The sequence below is a fragment of the Erpetoichthys calabaricus genome, chromosome 9 (assembly GCF_900747795.2).
Source record: "Erpetoichthys calabaricus chromosome 9, fErpCal1.3, whole genome shotgun sequence".
In the NCBI taxonomy this organism is placed as follows: domain Eukaryota; kingdom Metazoa; phylum Chordata; class Cladistia; order Polypteriformes; family Polypteridae; genus Erpetoichthys; species Erpetoichthys calabaricus.
In genome coordinates this window covers 71,312,734-71,335,072 of record NC_041402.2, presented here as the reverse complement: position 1 = coordinate 71,335,072, position 22,339 = coordinate 71,312,734, and the positions used below count along the sequence as shown (strand labels likewise).

Sequence of the window (22,339 nt, the reverse complement as noted above, 5' to 3'; positions counted from 1 at the left end):
TTCCAGCTGTTAGAAGTAAGAATATCTGTCCCCCCTGCCTCTGTCATTGTAGCTGCAAGAGGTGGAGAAATTGAAAGCAGAGGAAAGTACTGTCGGTTTTACAGTGTTTTCCGGTGGAATCCTTGTCCCTGTCAGAGTAACCACTTGGAGACCCCTTTGAGAATAATGTCTGCTTTGTTGACCGCAGACTGGCAGTTCCACAAGCCAAAGGAGAAGAGTACCCGGAAGTGGTGACTTGAGGCAGAGGACAAAGGTTGTTTGGGTTACTCCCTCTCCTGCTAAAGGGGAGAGAGAAAGGTCTTGTGTTTAATAACGGGAATGTGTTGTTGACACATGTTGAAGACATTGATAGGAAAACAAAAGAAAAGTAACTTGGCTAAGCAGAGAGGCAGTTTTACAAAAGGAGGGCTGATGCTTGCTCAACAGCACCCTAAGCCTCCTTAAGTAGGGAGCAGCAGTGAGCACAATTGAGAGCCACAAAGCGTGGGGTGGCACTTGTTAAACCAAACAGACATGGGTGGATTGTTGGATTTAAAACACAAAGCAGTAAAATCAACTTTATAACGATATAAAAAGCACAAGTACAATCGCTAAACTTGAACACTTCTCCCAAAACAGATGCCTAGAAACCCAGAAGTTACTCACCATAATGAGTAACAAGGTCTTCCAGCTTAAATGTATTTTAGATATGAATTGTTTGTGATCTTTGCATCAGCTTAAATCAGGATCTTTTCGTTCAGTCTCATCATGTTAACCACTTTATGAATGTAAAATGACATCTTCCCCAAATTATTGCATCAGCAGTTATTTGACTTTCAAACATACTCAAGTAGCACATTTCTCTTGTATTCTTTTATAATTAATTTATATCGGGATTAGTGATGCAGTTAAAATTAAAACTGTTTAAATTGTTCAATTTCACAACTGCTAAATTCAAAACAATTTGGGGAAAGCAGAGCCTACGTTGGTACTATTGACTTCAAACTAGAATCCCCCACTGAATGACATGCTAGCCTATTGCATAGTGCACTCCTGCACACACCCACACTTACTCATTCAGGGTGTTTTCATAGTTTATGATCACCTAAACGTGCATCTTTTTGACATATGGGAGAAAACAAACTGGAGTATCCAGTGAAGGTTAGTTAAAAAGTGTATTCCTACTAATTCTTCGTAACATTAATAGTTTAGACTATGGTTATAAAATTTAAAAGGATCAAGTATTACTTTAGCCTAGCAATATACACTTTTGTTAAATTTACAGTGAGATCAACAGTATTATAACCTTCGATGACTCTATTTGACGTCACTTCGTGCTGTTAATTGCTCTTAGTTTTTACTGAGATGGGTTGCTTTTGCAAGCTCTCAAGTATCAATTCATAATTTGAAAACCTTTTTAAAATTAAAAATAGATTTATTTTTATCTTGAAATTATAAGTCTTTGTTTATGAATTGAATACCAAAAATTATTCCACAGAAGTAATAATATATATATTTTTAGGGATGTATGAGTTTCTAAGAGGTATATTTGTTATGTTACACTTCCACTTAGCCAATGTCACATTACACAACTTTAGTTAGACAAACACTAGACTAACACTTGTGAAGTGCAAAAAAGCACATTCCTTATTCCTTGTTGCTGCATTATTTGCATTGAACTTCTGAATGAGCATTCATTGGTGGTCAACTCTCATGCAGACATACCCTGCCTTTACAACAACAACATTTTTATTTCTATAGCACATTTTCAAACAAGGGATGTAGCTCTAACTGCTCTACACAATTTGAAAGAAGAGTTACAAAGAAAAAAAAAACAAAGTTAGAAATAGTTATATATAGCTAAATAAATAATATATAAAGAATAATTTATAAAGAATCAATATGCATTTACATAATACAGATATACAAGTAGTAGAATCCTAATTGGAAGATAAGTTTTTGGGTTTTTTTTGAGTCTAGTAAGATAAATCCAATCCTAACGTCCGATGGCCAGGAAGGACAGAAAAAAGAAATCTCCAGGGGCAAGATGCTGGAGGAAAAAAAAAAGCTGCAGGGGTTCCAGGCCAGTCCAAAAGATCTCCCAGACTGCACTGGTCATTCTACCTAACATAAAGGTGCTAAACTTAGTCTTATTATTTTTTAGTCTTCATTTTAGACCATTTGATGCAGTGAGTCTCACATACAGTTAGAGTATCAACTTTCATTCCATCATCACAAGAGGCTGCATAGTACTGTGATCAGGTAGTGTTCAAGTTCAAGCACTTTATTGTCATTGTGTAACACAATGAAATTACTTTTTGTGACAGCCCCAAGGTGCATTTAAAGAAAAGTCAAATAATTCCAAATATGTTGTATACCATGTTAAGTGATCAAATAACCACAGCAAATTATTATTGCTCAAAGTACAGCAGCATAAATTGTTATTGCACCTGTCAATGAATAGTACATTACATATTATATATTGTATTACATTAGTATATTGCACATTACCAATATAGCTTATTGCACATGTTCATTTAAAAATGATCTCAGACTGAGGAGATTCAAAGTTCAGAAAGTTTATGGCAGATGGGAAAAAGCTCTTTTTTTAGTCTTTGTGTGTACAGGGCAAGGTTATTATAGTTTTGTCTTTTTATATTAGTTTTTATTTCTATATTTTTTCTGACCTTACTTGGAAATTCAGTTTAGTTTTAGTTTTCCTTCATTGTGTATTTTTAGTTTTAGTTTAGTTTTTATTTCACAAAGACATTTCTATTTTATTTTATATATATTAGCTTCAGTTTTAGTTTTAGTATTTATGGCATGGAGCATCTACGGAGTTAGTTTTGTGTCACAATCAGACAGAACTGTACACTTAACAGATTTGGATATGAGTTTAATGTTAGTGGAAGCTTACTACACTGCCTGGTTTACTATCTGGTTTTGTTTTTGTCTGATAAAAACAAGCATAATCAAAACTAGACACTGAATATGAACAATTTTATCATTTTAAAAATATTTTCTCATGAAAATCACAGGGGCTTAGGAAGAACACGGCTCTTAGACTTGAATGAGTGTGCAGACCCCACCTAGCTGTATTCAGGGAAACATAGAACAACAAGGTTAGGGGCAGTGAGACTTGAATAGACCACCATAAAGGACAGTAAGTCCATAATGAGCAGAGCAAGAGCAGGTAATAGGAGTACGGACAGGCATAAAACAACAGAGATCTCAGAGAGTCTGAGATTAAGAACAACAAATACATTATCTAAACCTGTTTATCCAAAGTAGGATTGCAGGAAATCTGGAATCTACCTCAGCAGGTTTGGATGCAAGGCAGGAAAAATCCCTGGTATGCAATATGTTTGATAAGGCTGATGTTAAGAACAAAAAGAATATGATATTTCAACTATCTATTTTGATAGAGAGAGAAAGACATTGAAAAAAGGGAGACAAATATTTTAAAATATAATTCTGCTAATGGATTACAGTAATCCCTCCTCCATCGTGGGGGTTGCGTTCCAGAGCCACCCGCGAAATAAGAAAATCCGCGAAGTAGAAACCATATGTTTATATGGTTATTTTTATATTGTCATGCTTGGGTCACAGATTTGCGCAGAAACACAGGAGGTTGTAGAGAGACAGGAACGTTATTCAAACACTGCAAACAAACATTTGTCTCTTTTTCAAAAGTTTAAACTGTGCTCCATGACAAGACAGAGATGACAGTTCCGTCTCACAATTAAAAGAATGCAAACATATTTTCCTCTTCGAAGGAGTGCGTGTCAGGAGCAGAGTCTGTCAGAAAGACAGAGGAAAGCAAACAAATCAATAGGGCTGTTTGCTTTTAAGTATGCGAAGCACCGCGGCACAAAGCTGTTGAAGGCGGCAGCTCCGTCAGGAGCAGAAAGAGAGAGAGAGAGACAGAGTTTGTTTTTCAATCAAAAATCAATACGTGCCCTTCGAGCTTTTAAATATGCGAAGCACTGTGCAGCATGTCGTTTCAGGAAGCAGCTGCACAAAAGATAGCAACGTGAAGATAATCTTTCAGCATTTTTAGATGAGCGTCCTTATCGTCTAGGTGTGCGAACAGCCCCCCTGCTCAATCCCCCTACGTCAGGATCAGAGAAAGTCAGCGCAAGAGAGAGAGAAAAGTAAGCCGGGTAGCTTCTCAGCCATCTGCCAATAGCGTCCCTTGTATGAAATCAACTGGGCAAACCAACTGAGGAAGCATGTACCAGAAATTAAAAGACCCATTGTCCGCAGAAATCCGCGAACCAGCAAAAAATCCGCAATATATATTTAAATATGCTTACATATAAAATCCGCGGTGGAGTGAAGCCGCGAAAGGCGAAGCGCGATATAGCGAGGGATTACTGTACTTTCACAATATCAGGTATTTTGAGTTGTGAATATGAACTGAAAAAGATAAATTAATAAATATGGAATAAATACAAAAACCCATTAGTATGTTTAGTTTTTCATCACTTGTCAAACTGTCTACCTTTGTTTGTATCGCTTTGTTGTTAAACAATGTTTTTAAAGCAAAAGTGACTGGTCAGCAACAATATGCTGATCTTGTATGATGACCTAGTCAGTCTCTCGTTCAGTGCCGTTTTATTTTCAAAAACCGGGAGTGCTCTCCCCTCGATTTTCTTCTATACTCAGATATGGGGATGGACATTTGAGGAGTAAACTGCAAGACAATGATTATATTTTTATATTATGTACATTAAGGAACCATCAACAACAAATCAAATTAATAATATATTGAACAATTATTATAAAAGTAAAATTGAACAAATCGGACTCTGCAGCTGTATAAATTTAAAAAAAAAATCGAGTATGTGTTCAGGTAAATTACCACTTCTGGGTGATGGATTTGGCCCAAAAGTTAATACAGATCTATAATTGTGGCGTAACAACCACATGCCGAATTTCATCCATCTATCTAGTTGAGTTTTTGAGTTATCGTGTTTATACACACACACACACACACACACACGCGCGCGCGCACACACACAATTCCAAAGAACAATATTGTTGGACATTGGTTAGTCTATAACATCAAGATTCATCAAAATAACTTGGTGGAATTTTTTCATGATTACTATACTTTCTCTATACTTCGTATATGAGAAAGCAAAAATGATTTCTCCAGTGCGAAGTGGCAGGTGAATTGCTGTCAACAAAAAGCAAACACCTGAGAAATAAACTGAAACGTTACTCACTCATGATTTTTCTGTTCATATGGTAAATGTTTTGTTGACAAGCACATTCTGATTTCAGCTGTTTGAATTACATCTTGATATACAACAAGTGCAAAGAAAGGCGGCACGCAAATCGGTTTCTATTTCTCACGCTTTACGCACTTGCACTCAGCTTGCTCTGTCACCACAAATGCTGTGTGAACGGCCGCCCTCCGTCACCAGCCGCCGTTCACTGGATGAAAATGTGCGGGCGGCTTGTGGTGGATGACTTTCTGTTTAAGAGTTAAAACTTACAAGGGTTAAGGACTAATGGCAAGAATATTCATTCAGAAACGAAAACTAAAAATATTTTAGTAAATTATTATTTTATTTCAGTTAGTCTTTCCAGGTACTTTAATAGTTTCGTTTAGTTTTAGTTTTTCATTTCGGTTTTGTTAATTATTTTATTTCAGTTTACGAAAATGTTTTTTTAATAATAGTTTCAGTTTTGATTTTAGTTTTCGTTAACTATAATAACCTTGGTACACGGATCAACCTAAAGTGTCTTCCTGACGGGAGGAGCTCAAACAAAGAATTTCCAGGGTGAGTTTTGTCCTCGAGAATGTTTTTGGCCCTTCTCACACAGCGAGTCTTATACGAGAGTTCGAGTGATGGCAGTTCAGTTCCAGTAATGGCCTCTGCTGTTTTTACTACCCGCTGCAGGGCTTCTTTAGCAGCCTTGATGCGGCTGTTGTACCAGGCCATCCTGCAGTTAGTTAAGATGCTCTCTATAGTGCATCAATAGAAATTAACCAGCAGCTTCTGGGGTAGGTCAGCTCTCCTTCGCTTCCTGAGAAAACAGAGGCGTTGTTGTGCTTTGCCTATTACAGCCAAGTTGTTGTCAGACCAGGACAGGTCCTCTGAGATGGTGACTCCTAGAAACCTAAAGCTGGAAACTCTCTCCACAGCATCTGCATTGATAGTTATTGGACTGTGATTGGTCTTTTTAGTAGTGCTAAAGTCCAGAATAACTCTTTGGTCTTTTTGGTATGTAAGACCAGGTTGTTGGTGTTGCACCATGCTGTCAGATTCTGAACCTCTTCCCTATGTGCAGCTTCATTGTTGTCTGTTACAAGCCCGATGACAGTCGTATCATCCGCAAGTTTAACAATAATGTTTGATCGGTTGATGGGTTGACAGTCATGGGTGAAGAGTGCATAGAGAAGGGGACTTCGTACACATCCTTGCGGCACACCAGTGCTCAGGGTAAGGGTGGAAGATATGTGTTTGCCCATCCTGACAGACTGGGGGCGGTTGGTGAGAAAATCCAGTAACCAGTTGCATATGGATGGAGCAAGTCCTAGTGCATAAAGTTTTTGGATCAGCTGGTTAGGTATGATGGTATTAAATGCAGAGCTGTAGTCAATGAAGAGCATCCTAACATAGGTGTTGGGCTTTTCCAGATGTGAGAGGGTAGCATGTAGAGCCACACAGATGGTGTCTTCAGTTGATCTGTTTGACTGATAGGCAAACTGGTGTTGGTAGATCAGCTGGGATGGAGGCTTTGATGTGGGTGATTACCAGTTGTTCATAGCACTTTGCGATGACAGGGGTGAGAGCAACTGGTCGATAGTCATTGTCAGGTTATCCTCGGCTTTTTGGGAACAGGTACAATGGTTGTGGATTTCAGGCACAAGGGGACTACACCTGAGGAGAGAGAGAGTTTGAATATGTGTGTAAATACCTCCGCTAATTGATCAGCGCAGGCCTGTGGAGCACATGTCCTTGCACATTATCAGGACCTGCTGTCTTCCTTGTATTGATGTTTTTGAGTGCCCGCTGCACATCATGTATGTGTATGACCAAAGACTGTGAGTCTCCGGTCAGCTCAAAGCTGACTCTGGTTATTGTCCTTGTCAAACCGTGCAAAGAAACTGTTAAGTTCCTCTGCTAGGCTGGCATTGTTATTGGCCAGTGTGTATTGTATGTCATTTTTCTTTTTGTAATCCGTGATTAATTGGATGCCTTGCCACATCCGCTGTGAGTCTGAGTTACTGTCAAAGTCCTCCTCAATCCGCTGTTTGTACATTAGTTTAGGATACTTGATGCCCTTCTTGAGGTTAGCTCTGGCAGCTTTATAGGCTGAGGTGTCTCCTAATTTAAAGGCTTTGTACCTTTCCCTGAGCAGCTGTTTGACTTCACTATTCATCCATGATTTCTCATTTAGGTAGACCTTAATCCTTTTGTTGACAGTGACATTGTCCACACAGTAATTAATATATGTCAGCACAGATGAAGTATGTCTCTAAGTCTGTCTGATGAAAAAATATATTCCAGTCTGTTTGTTCAAAGCAGTCCTGGAATTGGCAAATGGCAGCTTCAGGCCAAACTTTAACAGTCTTGCTAATTGGATTAGGACTGTTGATAAGGGCTTTGTGTGCTGGAACAAGAAACAAACAGAGATGATCAGATTTGCCAAGGTGGGGGCATGGAATGACCTTATAGGCGTCTCTTATGTTTGTATAGACGTGGTCTAAGGTGTTTTCCCCTCTGGTTTTACTGTACATGCTGATAAAATCTGGGGAATACATCCTTAAGATTTGCTTGATTAAAATCCCCCAGCAATGATAAAAACTGCATCAGGGTGCGAGTTTGACTGATACCGTCAAACAATTTTTCAAGCGCTGACTTAACATTAGCCTGAGGAGGTATGTATACTGCCGTAACAATAACGACGGTATGTTCTCTTGGTAGGTAAAACGGTCGGCATCTTAGCATCAAATATTCCATGTCCGGACAACAAAACTTGTTGATTCTAGTTATATTAGTGCACCAAGCATTATTAGTATAGACACACAGTCCTCCACCTGTTTTCTTACCGGAATCGGGCGGTTCGAGCGGCTCGATGGAGCGTGCAACCTGCAAGTTCATCTGCTGTCCAGTATGGTGGGTTCCAGCCACGTCTCTGAAAAAATCAAAAGACAACAGTCCCTTGTAGTTTTACGTGTGGAAATATCAGTCTGAGCTCGCTTATTTTATTTGCGAGTGATCTAGTATTCGCAAGAAGAACGCTAGGAAGAGGGGTTTAATGCGGAGCAGCCTTTAGCCTAGCTAGTAATCCTGCTCGCTTGCCTCTTTTTTGCTTCCTCTCCCTGTGTCGTCGTCTTCCAAGTGTATGAGTCAATGTAAGTCCCGGTGATCTGAGAATCTCCTGTGGTATTGCTTCTGTGTTATAATAATTATCTTTGCTATTAGAGCCGATCTGTAGAAGCTTTTGACGACTGTAGTGGATGGTTGCTTCCGTGTGTAAAACGATGAAAGTCAATATTAAGATCAATAATAGCAGAAAAGAGCACCTATTCGGGGAGCACAAAGCCGCAGCGTCTGTGGCATAAAACACCACCACAGAGAAACTAGAAAAGAAAAAAGAGAAAAGTAGGGATTAATAGTGATAGCACATCCTTGATGATATTGCAATGCATATGTAATCTACTGTACTAGGAGTAGAGCAGAAGTGAATTAAGAAAAGTCCAAATTGAAAAAGTGGGTTTTTAATAGTTTTTTAAATAGGTCAATAATATTAGCCTTGATTATGTATATTGGTGAAGTATTCCAGATTTTTGGTGCATAACAACAAAAGGCCACCTCACCAATTTTTGTATGCTTGCCTCTCAGAATAATAAGCAAACCAGTGTTACAGTCTTAAGTTATGACTGGGGATGTAAGGGGACAGGCATTCCAAAATATATGAGGGCGCAAGATTATTTAGAGCTTTTTATATAATTAGCAGTATTTTAAAAATCTATTCTAAAGGACACAGGTAACTATAATAATGATGCTAAAATTGGTGAGGTGTGCTCAGATTATCTTTTCCTGGTTAAGATTCTAGCTGCTGCGTTTGGAACCGTTGGCAACTGGTTGATGTCTTTCTTAGGTAGTCCTGTTAGGAAAGCATTACAGTAATCTATTCGACTAAAAACAAAAATGCGAGTTAATTTTTCAGTGTCTTCCAATATTTTAAGAGTTCTAACTTTTGCAATATTTAAGTGAATAAGGCAGTCCTAGTAATATAGTTAATGTGTGATTTAAAGTTTAAATCAGAGTCCATAATCACACCTAAGTTCTTAACTTTAACACAATTTAACCTAGTCATGGACTAGTTCACAGGTGTCGAACTCCGGTCCTTGAGGGCCGCAGTGGCTGCATGTTTTCATTCTAACCATCTTCTTCATTAGTGAGCCGTTTTTACTGCTAATTAACTTGACTCAGGCCCCTTAATTGTCTCTTTTTCCTTAATTAGTAGCCAAACAATAGTGAGACATCAAACAAGCCACCATATGACCAGCTCACCTGTGCTCATCACACAATATCTGAAAATAAATAAAGGTGAAGGTCTCAGTAAGGCTGATCTCTCAGGTCACCAACACATTATGAAAATGTTCTTAGAAAAAACAGAAAAATCACTAGATTTGGAAATGTCTGCTGTGGCAGAATGAGAGCAGCGACAAGCCACTGAATTAAATAACGGGGTTAATTAACAGCAAGAATCAGCTTCTCATTAAGAGACTATTTGGAGTGAAATTGGTTGGAGTTTGAAATCCCAGTTTAGCTGGTCATCCGTTGGCTCGTTTCACATGTCATTTATGTTTGGCTGTCGTTTATTGAAGAAACAAATCAATTCAGAGGACTGAATCCTTAAAAACAGGGCGATTAAAATGAAGGGAAAAGGAGTTAATTAGCAGTAAAAACTGCTCACTGATTAGGAAAAGGGTTAGAATGAAAAACTGTAGCCTCTGCGGCCCTCCAGGCCCGGAATTCGACGCCCCTGGACTAGTTGGAGAGAGTAGTTGGGTACTGTACTGTAAGATTACACTACTGGTCTTAACAGGAGCTCACCACTGACTGTTTGTGATTTGCTAGGATAATGAAAATAAAGGCAATGACTGAAAATCCCTGAGAATAGTCATCTAATGTGATATGGATTTAACTAAATTCAAATAATAAATATGCCTTGATTTCTAGGTGTATTTACAAAATTGTAATATCTTTCTAGCCTAGGAAAAATATTGTAAAAATCTTAAGTTTATTATGCCTCACTGATAGATATGAGAAAGAGCTTTCTGCTTTTTAAAGTAGGCAATAATTATTTTCTAATACATTTGTTTGTGCAAGTAAAATACTATTTAGTGTAAATATTTACTATAATTTGTTTGTTTAACAGTACTGGATTTCCCTAAAGAATTGTCAGAAATGTTTGATCCTACTAAAGGTATGTATTAAGCTAATTTTACTGCACTAGTAATACAGAATAAAACTATACTGTGTATGTAAATATTTACAAATATAAAGATAGAAACTTGCATGTTTCGTAAGAATGTTTGTCTCATCCTTAATGGTGAAATTTACAATAAAATTTGGAATTTAGTCTGTGAAGTAATTTCTGTAAGAAAGCTAAAAACAGTTGCAACAGTTACTGAATTGTTTTATTATGGGCATCATCTTTGCTTCCCCATTAATTTTACTTAAATGGTTCTTGTGTTTTTTTTTTGTTTTTTTTCCAAAGATCTAACACATGTTTCTGTTCATATCTAAGTATGTGCCTTATGTTTAGTTTTATTATTTTTTTAGTATTAACACTTACCAGAGTCTACGAAAAAAACTTGTAGATCCGGCCCACCTTAAAACCATTCGCACCTCTCCGCCAGTGTCCTTTGTCCTCTAAATGTGCCGATAAAAACAAGCTGCAAGCAGCCGGCTATTCCATCCCCCCACCGACTTAGAACGTGCATGAGCATCTCCCAGCTTATGCCTTGATTGATTATCTGGGAGTGAAGTGGAGTTTTAGAGTGGAAATAATAGATTGTTATTTGGAACACACGCATTTCATGTGTGTTTAGTTTCTACAGTAATCTGTGTAAACACATTGTTAAAACAGAAACTTTTTCATATTTTAGTAATGTTACAAAATGTAGGCATAAACTCCAAACATCAAATAAACAATTTCACAAAAGGTTCAAGAACACTACAACAGCTTCCGCAGCATAGAGGTAAGATTTGTTGTCTCAGAGCGCAGCAGACTTACTGTCCTTTAGAGACCTTAGTTCGATTCCCCGTTGAGGAGAAATGTTTTTTTTTTTCTTTTTAACCTCAAACGGACATAAAATTTATCAATTGGTATGCACTGTCAGTTAATGAGATTGTTATTTTCATGTGGGATGCTCCTTTTAAAATATTTTTTTAACAATTGAGACTGCAATTAACATTAACAAGTGTCCTTATAACTGTTATTTTTTAGATCCATAACACACAGACAGACAGAGCACTGCGTAATAGAGAGACAGACAGGCAGAAAAGTCACTAGATATCTCTTTTATATATACAGTATATATATATATATATATATATATATATATATATATATATATATATATATATATATATATATATATATATAAAATATTGTAGCAGTTGAGGCGTTTATCGACCTCTTGAACCCTCAGGTACCACTCCAAACACCAGGTAAAAGTACAATTATTATTTATTGTCTAATAATAACGTGCACTAAGCACCCTCCACTCCACACTACTCATATAATCAATAAACACTATTCTCTACAATCACAATACCAATCCTCCTCTCCCAGACACTTCGCCACCCTACCTCCCAGCTCAGCTCAGTGTCTGGGCTTTCCCAGAGTCCTTTTATACCCCCTGACCCGGAGATGTTCCTGCCCAACAGTTCACAAGTCCTTATTACTTCCAGGTCTGGGTAAAAGTCCTTTTCTTCAACCTGGAAGTACGTCGTTTCTCCTGTTCACGTGACCAGGACGTACTTCCAGGTTATAGGGCACATAAGAGTCCACGAGCCTCGAGCGACGTCCGGTGGTTCCCAAGGTATCCAGCAGGGCTGTGTGTAAAACCTACAAAGTCCATGTGGCCCTGCTGGAATTCGGAGCATGTCCATGCTGTCGGGAGAGCTCCTCCTGGCGGCCTGGGGGTGAGGGCCGGAAACTCTCGCCGGCCATCCATCACTATATATATATATATATATATATATATATATATATATATATATATATTTCTCTTCTGGTTCGTCCTGCTTCCACTTCAAAACCGGTCCTGCCCACACGCAGCTGACATGGCATTTCTCAATTCCTATTCGTCGTCTTCCATGTCATGCAGAGTTTGCTTCCATGGGTGCACAGATAACTCAACCTCCTCGGGCGAATTTATCACCAAATCTCTCCACTATATGCTAACACTTCTACCTCTCCAGGATATGGACAGTTGTATGTTTTTGACACAGCGCAAGCTACTAAAGTACGATTACAAAATAAAGCAAATTCTGCATGCAGTGAAAATGTACTTCTCCAGCTAGATTCCATGCTCAGAACCATCAACCCCTTCGCTAAATCATACAAACACATGCATGAAATTGCTCAGTCCAATCCAACAGCATCTGTACGAATGGTTTTCAAGGAAACCCCTAGGCAGGATTTACGACAATACAATGCCCTGACATGTCACACCGATGTTGCAGTGATTTTCGTCGGAGAAGATGGCGAAATGCCTGCCGAAAGGGACATTTGCATCTATCCCATAGGTAACTCCTGTAAACAGATTTCTACGCTCAATATGAATTGCAATCCTATGGTTTACCCACTTTTATTCCCTTACGGAGACATTGGCTGGCACAAAGATTTACAACATGTTCCCGATAAAAGAACCGCCAAGCGAATAAGGCTTACTCAATGCCAATTTTACGCGTACAGATTAGCAATGAGGAATACATTTAGTATTTTGCACTCCAGCAGCAAACTATTCCAACAGTACGTCGTAGATGCGTATGGTAAAACAGAGGGCGTGCGTCTCAACTATCTCAGATTACATGAACAAGATCTGCGCGTTGAACTATCAAACGCACTACAAGCAAACGCTGAAAATAACAACGTTCGTGTAGGCAAAATGATCATATTACCGTCCACATTTCCAGGAAGTCCAAGATACATGCAACAGAACTATCAGGATGCCATGGCCATAGTACGTAAATTCGGAAAGCGTGATTTATTTATCACTTTCACATGTAATCCTGCTTGGCCGGATATTCTATATGCAAACTGCATCTTTCAAGAAGTATTTATTTCTTCTTGATTTCTGAATTCCTTTCTCACCGTTTTCCGTTCCTATTCTTACACCGCCGTATGCTACGGTGGGCGTCGGCTAGTATATAAATAAACAGGGAAGGCACATGTACTCATGATCCCCATTCACTCCTATATTTGCCGTTTTCAGTAGTAAGCTGCTCTTTTTGTTAATATTATACAGTACACACATATACAGTGTATCCGAAAAGTATTCACAGCTCATCACTTTTTCCACATTTTGTTATGTTACAGCCTTATTCCAAAATGTGTGTAGAATTCTGAGGAAAAAAATAAATTTAATCCAACACCCCATAATGACAACGTGAAAAAAGTTTACTTGAGGTTTTTGCAAATTTATTAAAAATAAAAAAACTGAGAAATCACATGTACATAAGTATTCACAGCCTTTGCTCAGTACTTTGTCTATGCACCTTTGGCATCAATTACAGCCTCAAGTCTTTTTGAATATGATGCCACAAGCTTGGCACACCTATCCATGGCCAGTTTCGCCCATTCCTCTTTGCAGCACCTCTCAAGCTCCATCAGGTTGGATGGGAAGCGTTGGTGCACAGCCATTTTAAGATCTTTCCAGAGATGTTCAATCGGATTGAAGTCTGGGCTCTGGCTGGGCCACTCAAGGACATTCACAGAGTTGTCCTGAAGCCACTCCTTTGATATTTTGGCTGTGTGCTTAGGGTCGTTGTCCTGCTGAAAGATGAACCGTTGCCCCAGTCTGAGGTCAAGAGTGCTTTGGAGCAGGTTTTCATCCAGGTTGTCTCTGTACTTTGCTGCAGTCATCTTTCCCTTTATCCTAACTAGTCTCCCAGTTCCTGCCGCTGAAAAACATCCTCACAGCATGATGCTGCCACCACCATCAGGGATGGTGCCAGGTTTCCTCCAAACGTGACGCCTGGCATTCACACCAAAGAGTTCAATCTTTGTCTCATCAGACCAGAGAATTTTCTTTCTCATGGTCTGAGAGTCCTTCAGGTGCCTTTTGGCAAACTCCAGGCGGGCTGCCATGTGCCTTTTACTAAGGAGTGGCTTCCGTGTGGCCACTCTACCATACAGGCCTGATTGGTGGATTGCTGCAGAGATGGTTGTCCTTCTGGAAGGTTCTCCTCTCTCCACAGAGGACCTCTGGAGCTCTGACAGAGTGACCATCGGGTTCTTGGTCACCTCCCTGACTAAGGCCCTTCTCCCCCTCGGAGGTCTACAGACAATTCCTTTGACTTCATGCTTGGTTTGTGCTCTGACATGAACTGTCAACTGTGGGACCTTATATAGACAGGTGTGTGTCTTTCCAAATCATGTCCAACCAACTGAATTTACCACAGGTGGACTCTAATTAAGCTGCAGAAACATCTCAAGGATGATCAGGGGAAACAGGATGCACCTGAGCTCAATTTCGAGCTTCATGGCAAAGGCTGTGAATACTTATTTACATGTGCTTTCTCAATTTTTTTATTTTTAATAAATTTGCAAAAATCTCAAGTAAACTTTTTTCACGTTGTCATTATGGGGTGTTGTGTGTAGAATTCTGAGGAAAAAAATGAATTTAATCCATTTTGGAATAAGGCTGTAACATAACAAAATGTGGAAAAAGTGATGCGCTGTGAATACTTTCTGGATGCACTGTACTTGGTTTGCGTCTGTACTTGCGCTGTTACTTAGAGCCAGATCGGGGTGAATGCTAGAGCGCGTGACCTTATTCAGTGCTGCAGGATCAACGCACATGGTGATCTTTTTTTCTTTCAGTAATAGCGCCAGCATAAATCCACACCCGATCTGACGCTGTTCGTTTTCAAATAATATTGCATTAGTGCGATGATGTTTTCACATATATTGTCTCTTTCTTTCAGGTGTGTAATAGAAACCACAGCATAGAGAGAAGCGTATACAGTACATTGTAACAGGTACACAAGTTGTAAATGTAGGAAAGACGATCCTTGCGGGTGTGTGTACAGTTAACATTTGAATCTGATGATTGCATATAGCGCTGAAGTTACTGCTCTGTACTATTCTATCCTCAGTATGTCCTGGAGTACAAAAGAAACAGCATACATCAACATGTGGGGACTGGCAAGATCGGGGAAAAAAACCCACAGTCACTGATTACAAACCGCAAGATGTTATGTTAATGAATATGAATAATATGAATAATGTTGCATTCGTGCCACAAAGTTTTCCAAAATGTACTATACAGGTCATAAAACCTCTGTGTTTTTTTTTGTTTTTTTTGACATCATACACCATACGGTGCACACTAATTCAGAATGAGCAGGAACACTCAATAAAACTGAATAAAAAAAAAATAAAGTGACGGTGAGATACGAAGAAGGCAGATTCGCCAGCGTTTGTGTGTCGGCTTTAATCCCTCCAAATGAGAGAATGTTCAGTTCCATTGTCTCAAAACACCACTCACATCTCCAGTTATTCCGTTTCAAATAAAAAAATAACAGCGTCAGATCCCTGGGTAGGGGGGCGGTAGTATATATCGTGATCGTGATTTAGAGAGAATAAAAGTTTAAAAAAAAAAAGTTAAATTTTACATGTCCTATAAATGCACACTGTGTGTTACAGACACAAACCAAATGTATGTGTGTACTGTATAATATTAACAAAAAGAGCAGCTCACTACTGAAAATGGCAAATATAGGAGTGAGTGGGGATCGAACCGGGGACTCTTGATTACAAGTCAGCAAATCTTACCGCTATGCTACTGAAGCTGTTGTCTCTTCCTTGAACTTTTTGTGAAAGTGTTTACTTGATCTTTGGACTTCAGGCTTCATACATTATACAGTTTATGCCTACATTTTGTCATTTACTACTAAAATATGAAAAACATTTGTTTTAAAAATGTGTTTACACAGATTACTGTAGAAACGGAACACACATGAAATGCATGTGTTCCAAATAACGATCTATTATTTCCACTGTAAAACTCCAGCAGTTCAGTCACTCCCAGATAATCAAACAAGGCATGAGCTGGAAAAACATAGTGAACGTTCTGCGACAGTGGGGGATGGAATAGCCGGCTTTTTGCTGCTCGTCTTAATCGGCACATTTAGAAGACAAAAGATGCTGGCGGAGAGGTGAGAACGGCTTTAAGGTGGGTCGGATCTACGAGTTTTTTCGTAGACTCTGGTAATTCTAGTGTTAAATGTGTACTAAGTACATTGTAGTGTTTTATAAAATATGTATAGTCTTTCAGAACTTAAGAAAATGTTTTTTTTTCTCATTTGGTAGGATTTCCTAATATCTAAAGTCTTCCAAATCTTTAGTTGAGATGAATTTTTAAAAGGTTTATGTTGGTAATTATGTCAAGGAGCGATTCATCTGGCAAGGTTAATCTTAGACTAACACTAAAACTCTGATTTTTATTGCAGAATGTATGAGTGCTGAACTTTTAGAAGAACTAATGTCCTCAGAAGGTATAGCTGTATTTTTTTCTGTATTTTAATTGGTGATTTTGAGATAACAAATTCAAGTGTTGTTCATAAATGTATTTCAAAAATCCTTTTGATTTTTTTTTTCCCCTCCAGTGTTTGCTCCATTGCTCAGACTTTCTCCACCACCCGGTGACCACGACTATATCTACAACCTTGATGAAAGTGAAGGCCTCTGTGACCTTTTTGATGTACCTATCCTTAACCTTTGACCCTTGAACATTATATTTAGGACACTTGTGAATAGATACTTTAGAAAGATGAAAAAAATATTTTTACCCTTCATGGAATAAAATACCCGTATATTTTTGGAGTTTTATTTCTGATAAGCTGTTTGAAGACAAGAAGAAGGAATGTTCAGATATCCTGGAAACTGGCAGAGAATGATATTAACTGAACAGGAGGAACCCTGTTTGTTTCTTTTAAAACATAAAATATCAGTTTTTGTTTCACACACAGGTTTCTTTGTTCCTCCATAATTTTGATGTCCACTTTAAGAGACAAGATCTTTTTACTTCTCATCTAACAGAGAAACCTGACTTGTATTTATCTTTCATGGGTTTGAAGTTCAGTTTGTGCATTTGTACTTGATAATGATTCTACAATATATACATATAATATTTTTTCATTTAGACTCGGCCCTGATAAGGGCTGAGTTTTGAGATCTTGTTTAAAAGTGGCTTATAAGAACAGATGGAATAGCTCAGTCAGAATCTCAAAATCTGTCTGGCAGTTTCTATGTTTTTGTTATTTGGTTGTGTGTGTGTGTGTGTGTGCGTGTTTTTTGTTGTTTTTCTTTTAACAAAATCAGGAATTTTGTGTATATTTATGTGTGTCTTTTTGTATTTGTTGTTTGAATATATATGTATATAAATGTTCTTTCTATCAATTTCTAGGAAAACAATATTTTTTATAAGAAATTCTGATTTCCAAAATACCAAAACCAAAATGTTTTTATGAAAAAAGTAAACAATTATTATCACAACAATTCCTAAATTAAGCTTTTCACATTAAACCAACCAACAGCAGTGTTTGGTATGGCGAGATATATACATGTGTATACAACCGTATACTGAACCTCAAAGTGTGCAAAACTAGTTTTACTCTATTACAAACTTTCTATACTGCCCAGTTAATGTAAAAGGAGTCTGTGGTTAACTGAATGACAAATTTACCTTAGTTAAAGAATGCTATTTACTGACCTTCTTGGAAAAAAATGTCACATTGTTTGTCTAATCTATTTTCCACATTTGCATTGTGGATACCTTGTGAAAAGAACATATGTGTGCAGAGTTCTAAATGTTTCACGTTTACTGTCATTATAGTGGCCTTGTCATCTATAGTCTGTTTTTCAGGTAAAATCCAGGCATCAGACCCCAGGAAATAATAGCATACATTTCTTATTCAAATTACTGTGATTAAAAAATCTAGCAGAATATGCAAGATTAAGTTTGTCATGTTCATGGGACATCTTTTCGTGTTTGGTTGAAATAGTTTATGTTTTGGTGTAACCTTCTGGCATAATTTGCCATGCTTTAGCTGTGGGATTTGCATATTTATTTGCCTATAAGGAGATAGATATGTTGAAACCAAGCTGTTTGAATGAATGAATGTCAAGCATAAAGTTAGCTATAATAAGAAAAATCAAAAGTACCCAATATTTCATTTATTTGGCATTATTTGTACATGGCCGCTGACGCTTGGTAACCGTTAACAGAAAAAGTAAATCCCAAAGCTTTTTTTATCCATACAGTGTTGAAGTTGAATGTGCAGTGAATGTTAGCATGAATTCTATTATCTTACTAAATATCGTTAAAGGGTACATATCTGTCAAATTTAAAAGTATAGCTTTTCAAATGAAAAATAATCCACAATGGGATTGGCTCCAGCAGACCCCCGTGACCCTGTGTTAGGATAATGGATGGATGGATGATGATGATGTGTTTTATAGGGTGACACTAAAGAATATTGAGCTCTCAAATTTATTAGGGATAGCATTTGGAAATTTTAATTGAATACAATTATTTAGCCTGTTAACTGCCTTTAGTGATATTCAGTAATTGTGTTTTCTTATCTTCTTATATTTACAAACATGTAATGTTTCCCCCTTCCTTACAAAAATGTCCTTAAGATTCTTTTATCCTCCGACTTCAGAAAATGATTGTTGCTTTCCTGCTTAACTCTAGCTATTGGTACCATGTCTTTAAAGTTTATTTAGTCTTACCGATGTTATTGCCAATAAACAATGCTGTATTAGAGAGCATGGGTTTTTGGTGATGCTTATTATACTGCTGAAACATTAGCTTCTGGTCTAATATAAAGCACAAATAATGGTATTATTTTCAATCATAAAATAATAAATGCCTCTGTACTTGCCAATTTGTGATGTACACTCTTTTTGTATGCAGCAGCGTTCAACATGTCATATAGCTGTACATTTTAAAACAGACACACATTAAAATACCTTTACCCTAAAGCTGCACCACATATTCTTATTATCCTAGTTGTACCGTACATTTAACTGAGTCTCTTGTACTTATTTGGATTAAACTAATTACAATCTTTAAATGTACATTTCCCTCATCAGTCCTTATCTTGTGCTTACAAGCAGAAGTCCATTTTAGCATTGTTTTAACGTGATATTCTAATATAATGTTCATTAGCTCCCTCCTGTCTGCATTTGCTATGTTAAGCAAACAGGTGGCAAAATGCTGGGACACTAAGTCTTATCCTCCCAAGATTATCGATCAAGTTCAGATGTTAACAAAAATGCTCAGGTTGTATAAAATGTAGCAAACTGTTTGTAGTTTTCACCTACACTTTTTATCATCTTCAAATGAGATGTTGAACGTGTCTTTTTAGTTTTCTGTAAGTTGTTGGTGATACAATGCCTTATATTAAGTCAAGGTGCTTTAGTCTGCTGCCCAGTCTGGAATGTCATCGATATTTCTTCAGCATATACAGTACATATAGTTTTTGATTTACAAATATTTGATTTTTTTTTTTTTTTTTTTTTTTGTGTGTGTGTTTTTTTTCCTGCTGTTTGAATGTTAACCCAAAATTGTGGTGTGCACGTCTATCTTTTGTTTCTCCCTTTACTCTTTTAGACACTGGTGTGCCAAACTAGCAATTGATAATCAATGATAATAAAAATCCGAATCAGTGTTTTCTTTTTCTTTGAGGAAAATGGCATAAAAACCATTATTTAACTCTGTAAAACGGAATGCAGATGACTGATCATTGTTAATCTTTTGATCAGTTTTCATGTGCTTAACTGCCCAGTGTGAAGTGCAAACTGCCATTAAGAATTCTCCTACTGTTAATAAAATGTTTTGTCTTCCAGTGGTGTGTGTATATACTGCCCACTCTCTATGTGAGTGTGTCTGTAGTCTCTCTTCTGTCCAATTGCAGGGGAAGTCTTTGGACAGGACCTTTACCTGATTCAGGTGTGTACTGCTAACTGCTTCTGACAACACATTAGGGTTGATGCTTTTATTAATGCCTGTTTGTCATTTTATGTTATTAACAAACCTTATTTGTGTGCATTTTTGAAATCCCTTCTAGTAGTTACCATTTCATTATTTCAGTTTGATATTTGTATTAAAACCTAGTACTAGCGTGTTGATTTTTTTTTATCTTTATCCAGCGTCTTGTTGTCTACAGAGTTCTTAATGAGACTGTGCCACATATTGAGGTACCTGTTCTGTTTATAATTATTATTTTTATATTTATGGAGTGTAATAAGCAAATACATGTAGTCTTTGTTTTTCTGTACACAAACTTGTATCTGAGTGATCTCAACAAAGCACTTTACAAGTGAAAAGTAAAATCACCGTCTTGACACGGGGAAGTTAAGCCATTCCATAAAGTTTTTGTCCAGGAAATTTGTCTATTTTAACGTTCAAGCTCATATGAAGCTAATTAAGTGAATAAATAAAACTTTGTAACAAGCTGATTAGCTTTGGCTACAGTTTTCCTGATTTGCAAAAGTAAATAATAATAAAAAAAGATACCTTTTTTAATGAATTTAGCATTTGTTGTTGTGTTTTTTTTTTTGTTTTTTTTTAAATTCTTTAAATCTAGGTGGTACTGTAAGTGTTACAGGACAAATGAGTTATGTTAAATTTTCTTAGGACATTATTTTGTTAACCTTTCTTCAGCTTAACATCATGCTACAATGTAAAATGTGTGATCTGTAGACACGCATTTTTGCAATAGCTTTTAATGAGAAATGTGAGTAATGATTGCAACTGGGACAGATTTGAGGAATAAAGTACATTATTTTCCATATTTTTTTAAGTTAAGCCACAAAGTTTTGCAAAAGACTAAGTTCATCTTAAAAAACTAAATAAAATGTGCATTAATGTTTTCTGTAACATAAACCGGAGGATTTGTTTGCTAAAATTGAAAATTGGAGTGTCACAATAAGCAATGCTTATTTTCTACAGATCCATTAGGAGTTGTGAACCCTCTCTATTAGTTTATGATTATGCTTCTTACCGTCCTCCTCATAAAGACTATGGTCTTCATCTCCCCAGTGGTATATTCAAATGTAAAGCCATTAAGATCTTCTCCATTCTTTCACACCTTCTACACACTTTGTGTTCAATCCAGAAGTACTTTACCCACAAAGCTGTGACAAGCATGAATTTAACTGCTGGAATATAAAGTTGGCATCAATAATTTTATTTATTTATTTTTTTTTTTGATGATGGCTGTTATAAAGTGATAATTACATTTTCATTTATGTTTATTTTAATAAATAAAAAAAATTGTATGAGCTTGCCCAGATCAAAATGTCATGCAAATGATGTAACAGTGTAAATAAAATATCTTTCTAAATATTCCATTTTGAATCAAACATACTGAATATTCTCCTAATAATTCACATTTTATTTAGTCTTTCTAGTATTACAGTTTTGAGATATTTATAGTATATTTCTGTCATTCCCAGACTCCACATTGACCATAAAAGGAGCTTCATCTTTGCTCTACAATTGCCTGTAAACCTGCAGATTACATTATTTGATACTTGCCGACAGTTTGTGAATTTTACTTGTATATTCTTCTACAATTAGTTTGTAAAACTGCAGTAAAAGCATTAGTTTGTGAATTCTGTCCTTAACAATAATGTGCTGTATATACAGTAAATGAACGTTTAAATTCAAAACATTGCTAATTTTTCATTAATTTGTCTCAGAAAACTAATGTGACCATAATTATCTCTTATAAAACCCAGAACTTTCCCAATCATAAGCGTGTGTTTCTTTTTTTGTAGTATGGCTGCTGCACTCTATTGGTTACCGTACTTTCATTGTTTTGAGGCCACAGAAGGCGATTAAAGAGATGCCGTATCATTTTCTAACATAGGAGCAAACTGAGGAATGGTTTTGCATCAAGAGGAAAATACAGGTGCTTACTGTATGTTTTGTGGCAGTTTTGAAATAAATCAGTATTTTAGTTTCCATTAATTGTTCTGTGTTAACAATTATCTGAAGGATGGGATTTTAGAAACCAACCCTTGTTGGTATACCAGTTCATTTAGATCAAGGCTTCTTTATCTTTTAATCAATAACAAG

The 22,339-nt window shown here is 37.0% G+C and overlaps 1 protein-coding gene across 1 annotated transcript in view; it reads left to right on the top strand.

Moving 5' to 3' along the window:
• The window catches only part of e2f4 (E2F transcription factor 4), an 81,530-nt gene extending 60,744 nt beyond the window's left edge, over positions 1 to 20,786 (top strand). The window contains exons 8-10 of the mRNA XM_051931530.1: positions 10,390 to 10,437; positions 16,701 to 16,745; positions 16,857 to 20,786. Coding sequence (XP_051787490.1) covers positions 10,390 to 10,437; positions 16,701 to 16,745; positions 16,857 to 16,972 — 209 coding nt within the window. The 3' untranslated portion in view covers positions 16,973 to 20,786. The remainder of the gene's footprint in view (positions 1 to 10,389; positions 10,438 to 16,700; positions 16,746 to 16,856) is intronic.
• The last annotated feature ends 1,553 nt before the right edge of the window (positions 20,787 to 22,339 follow it).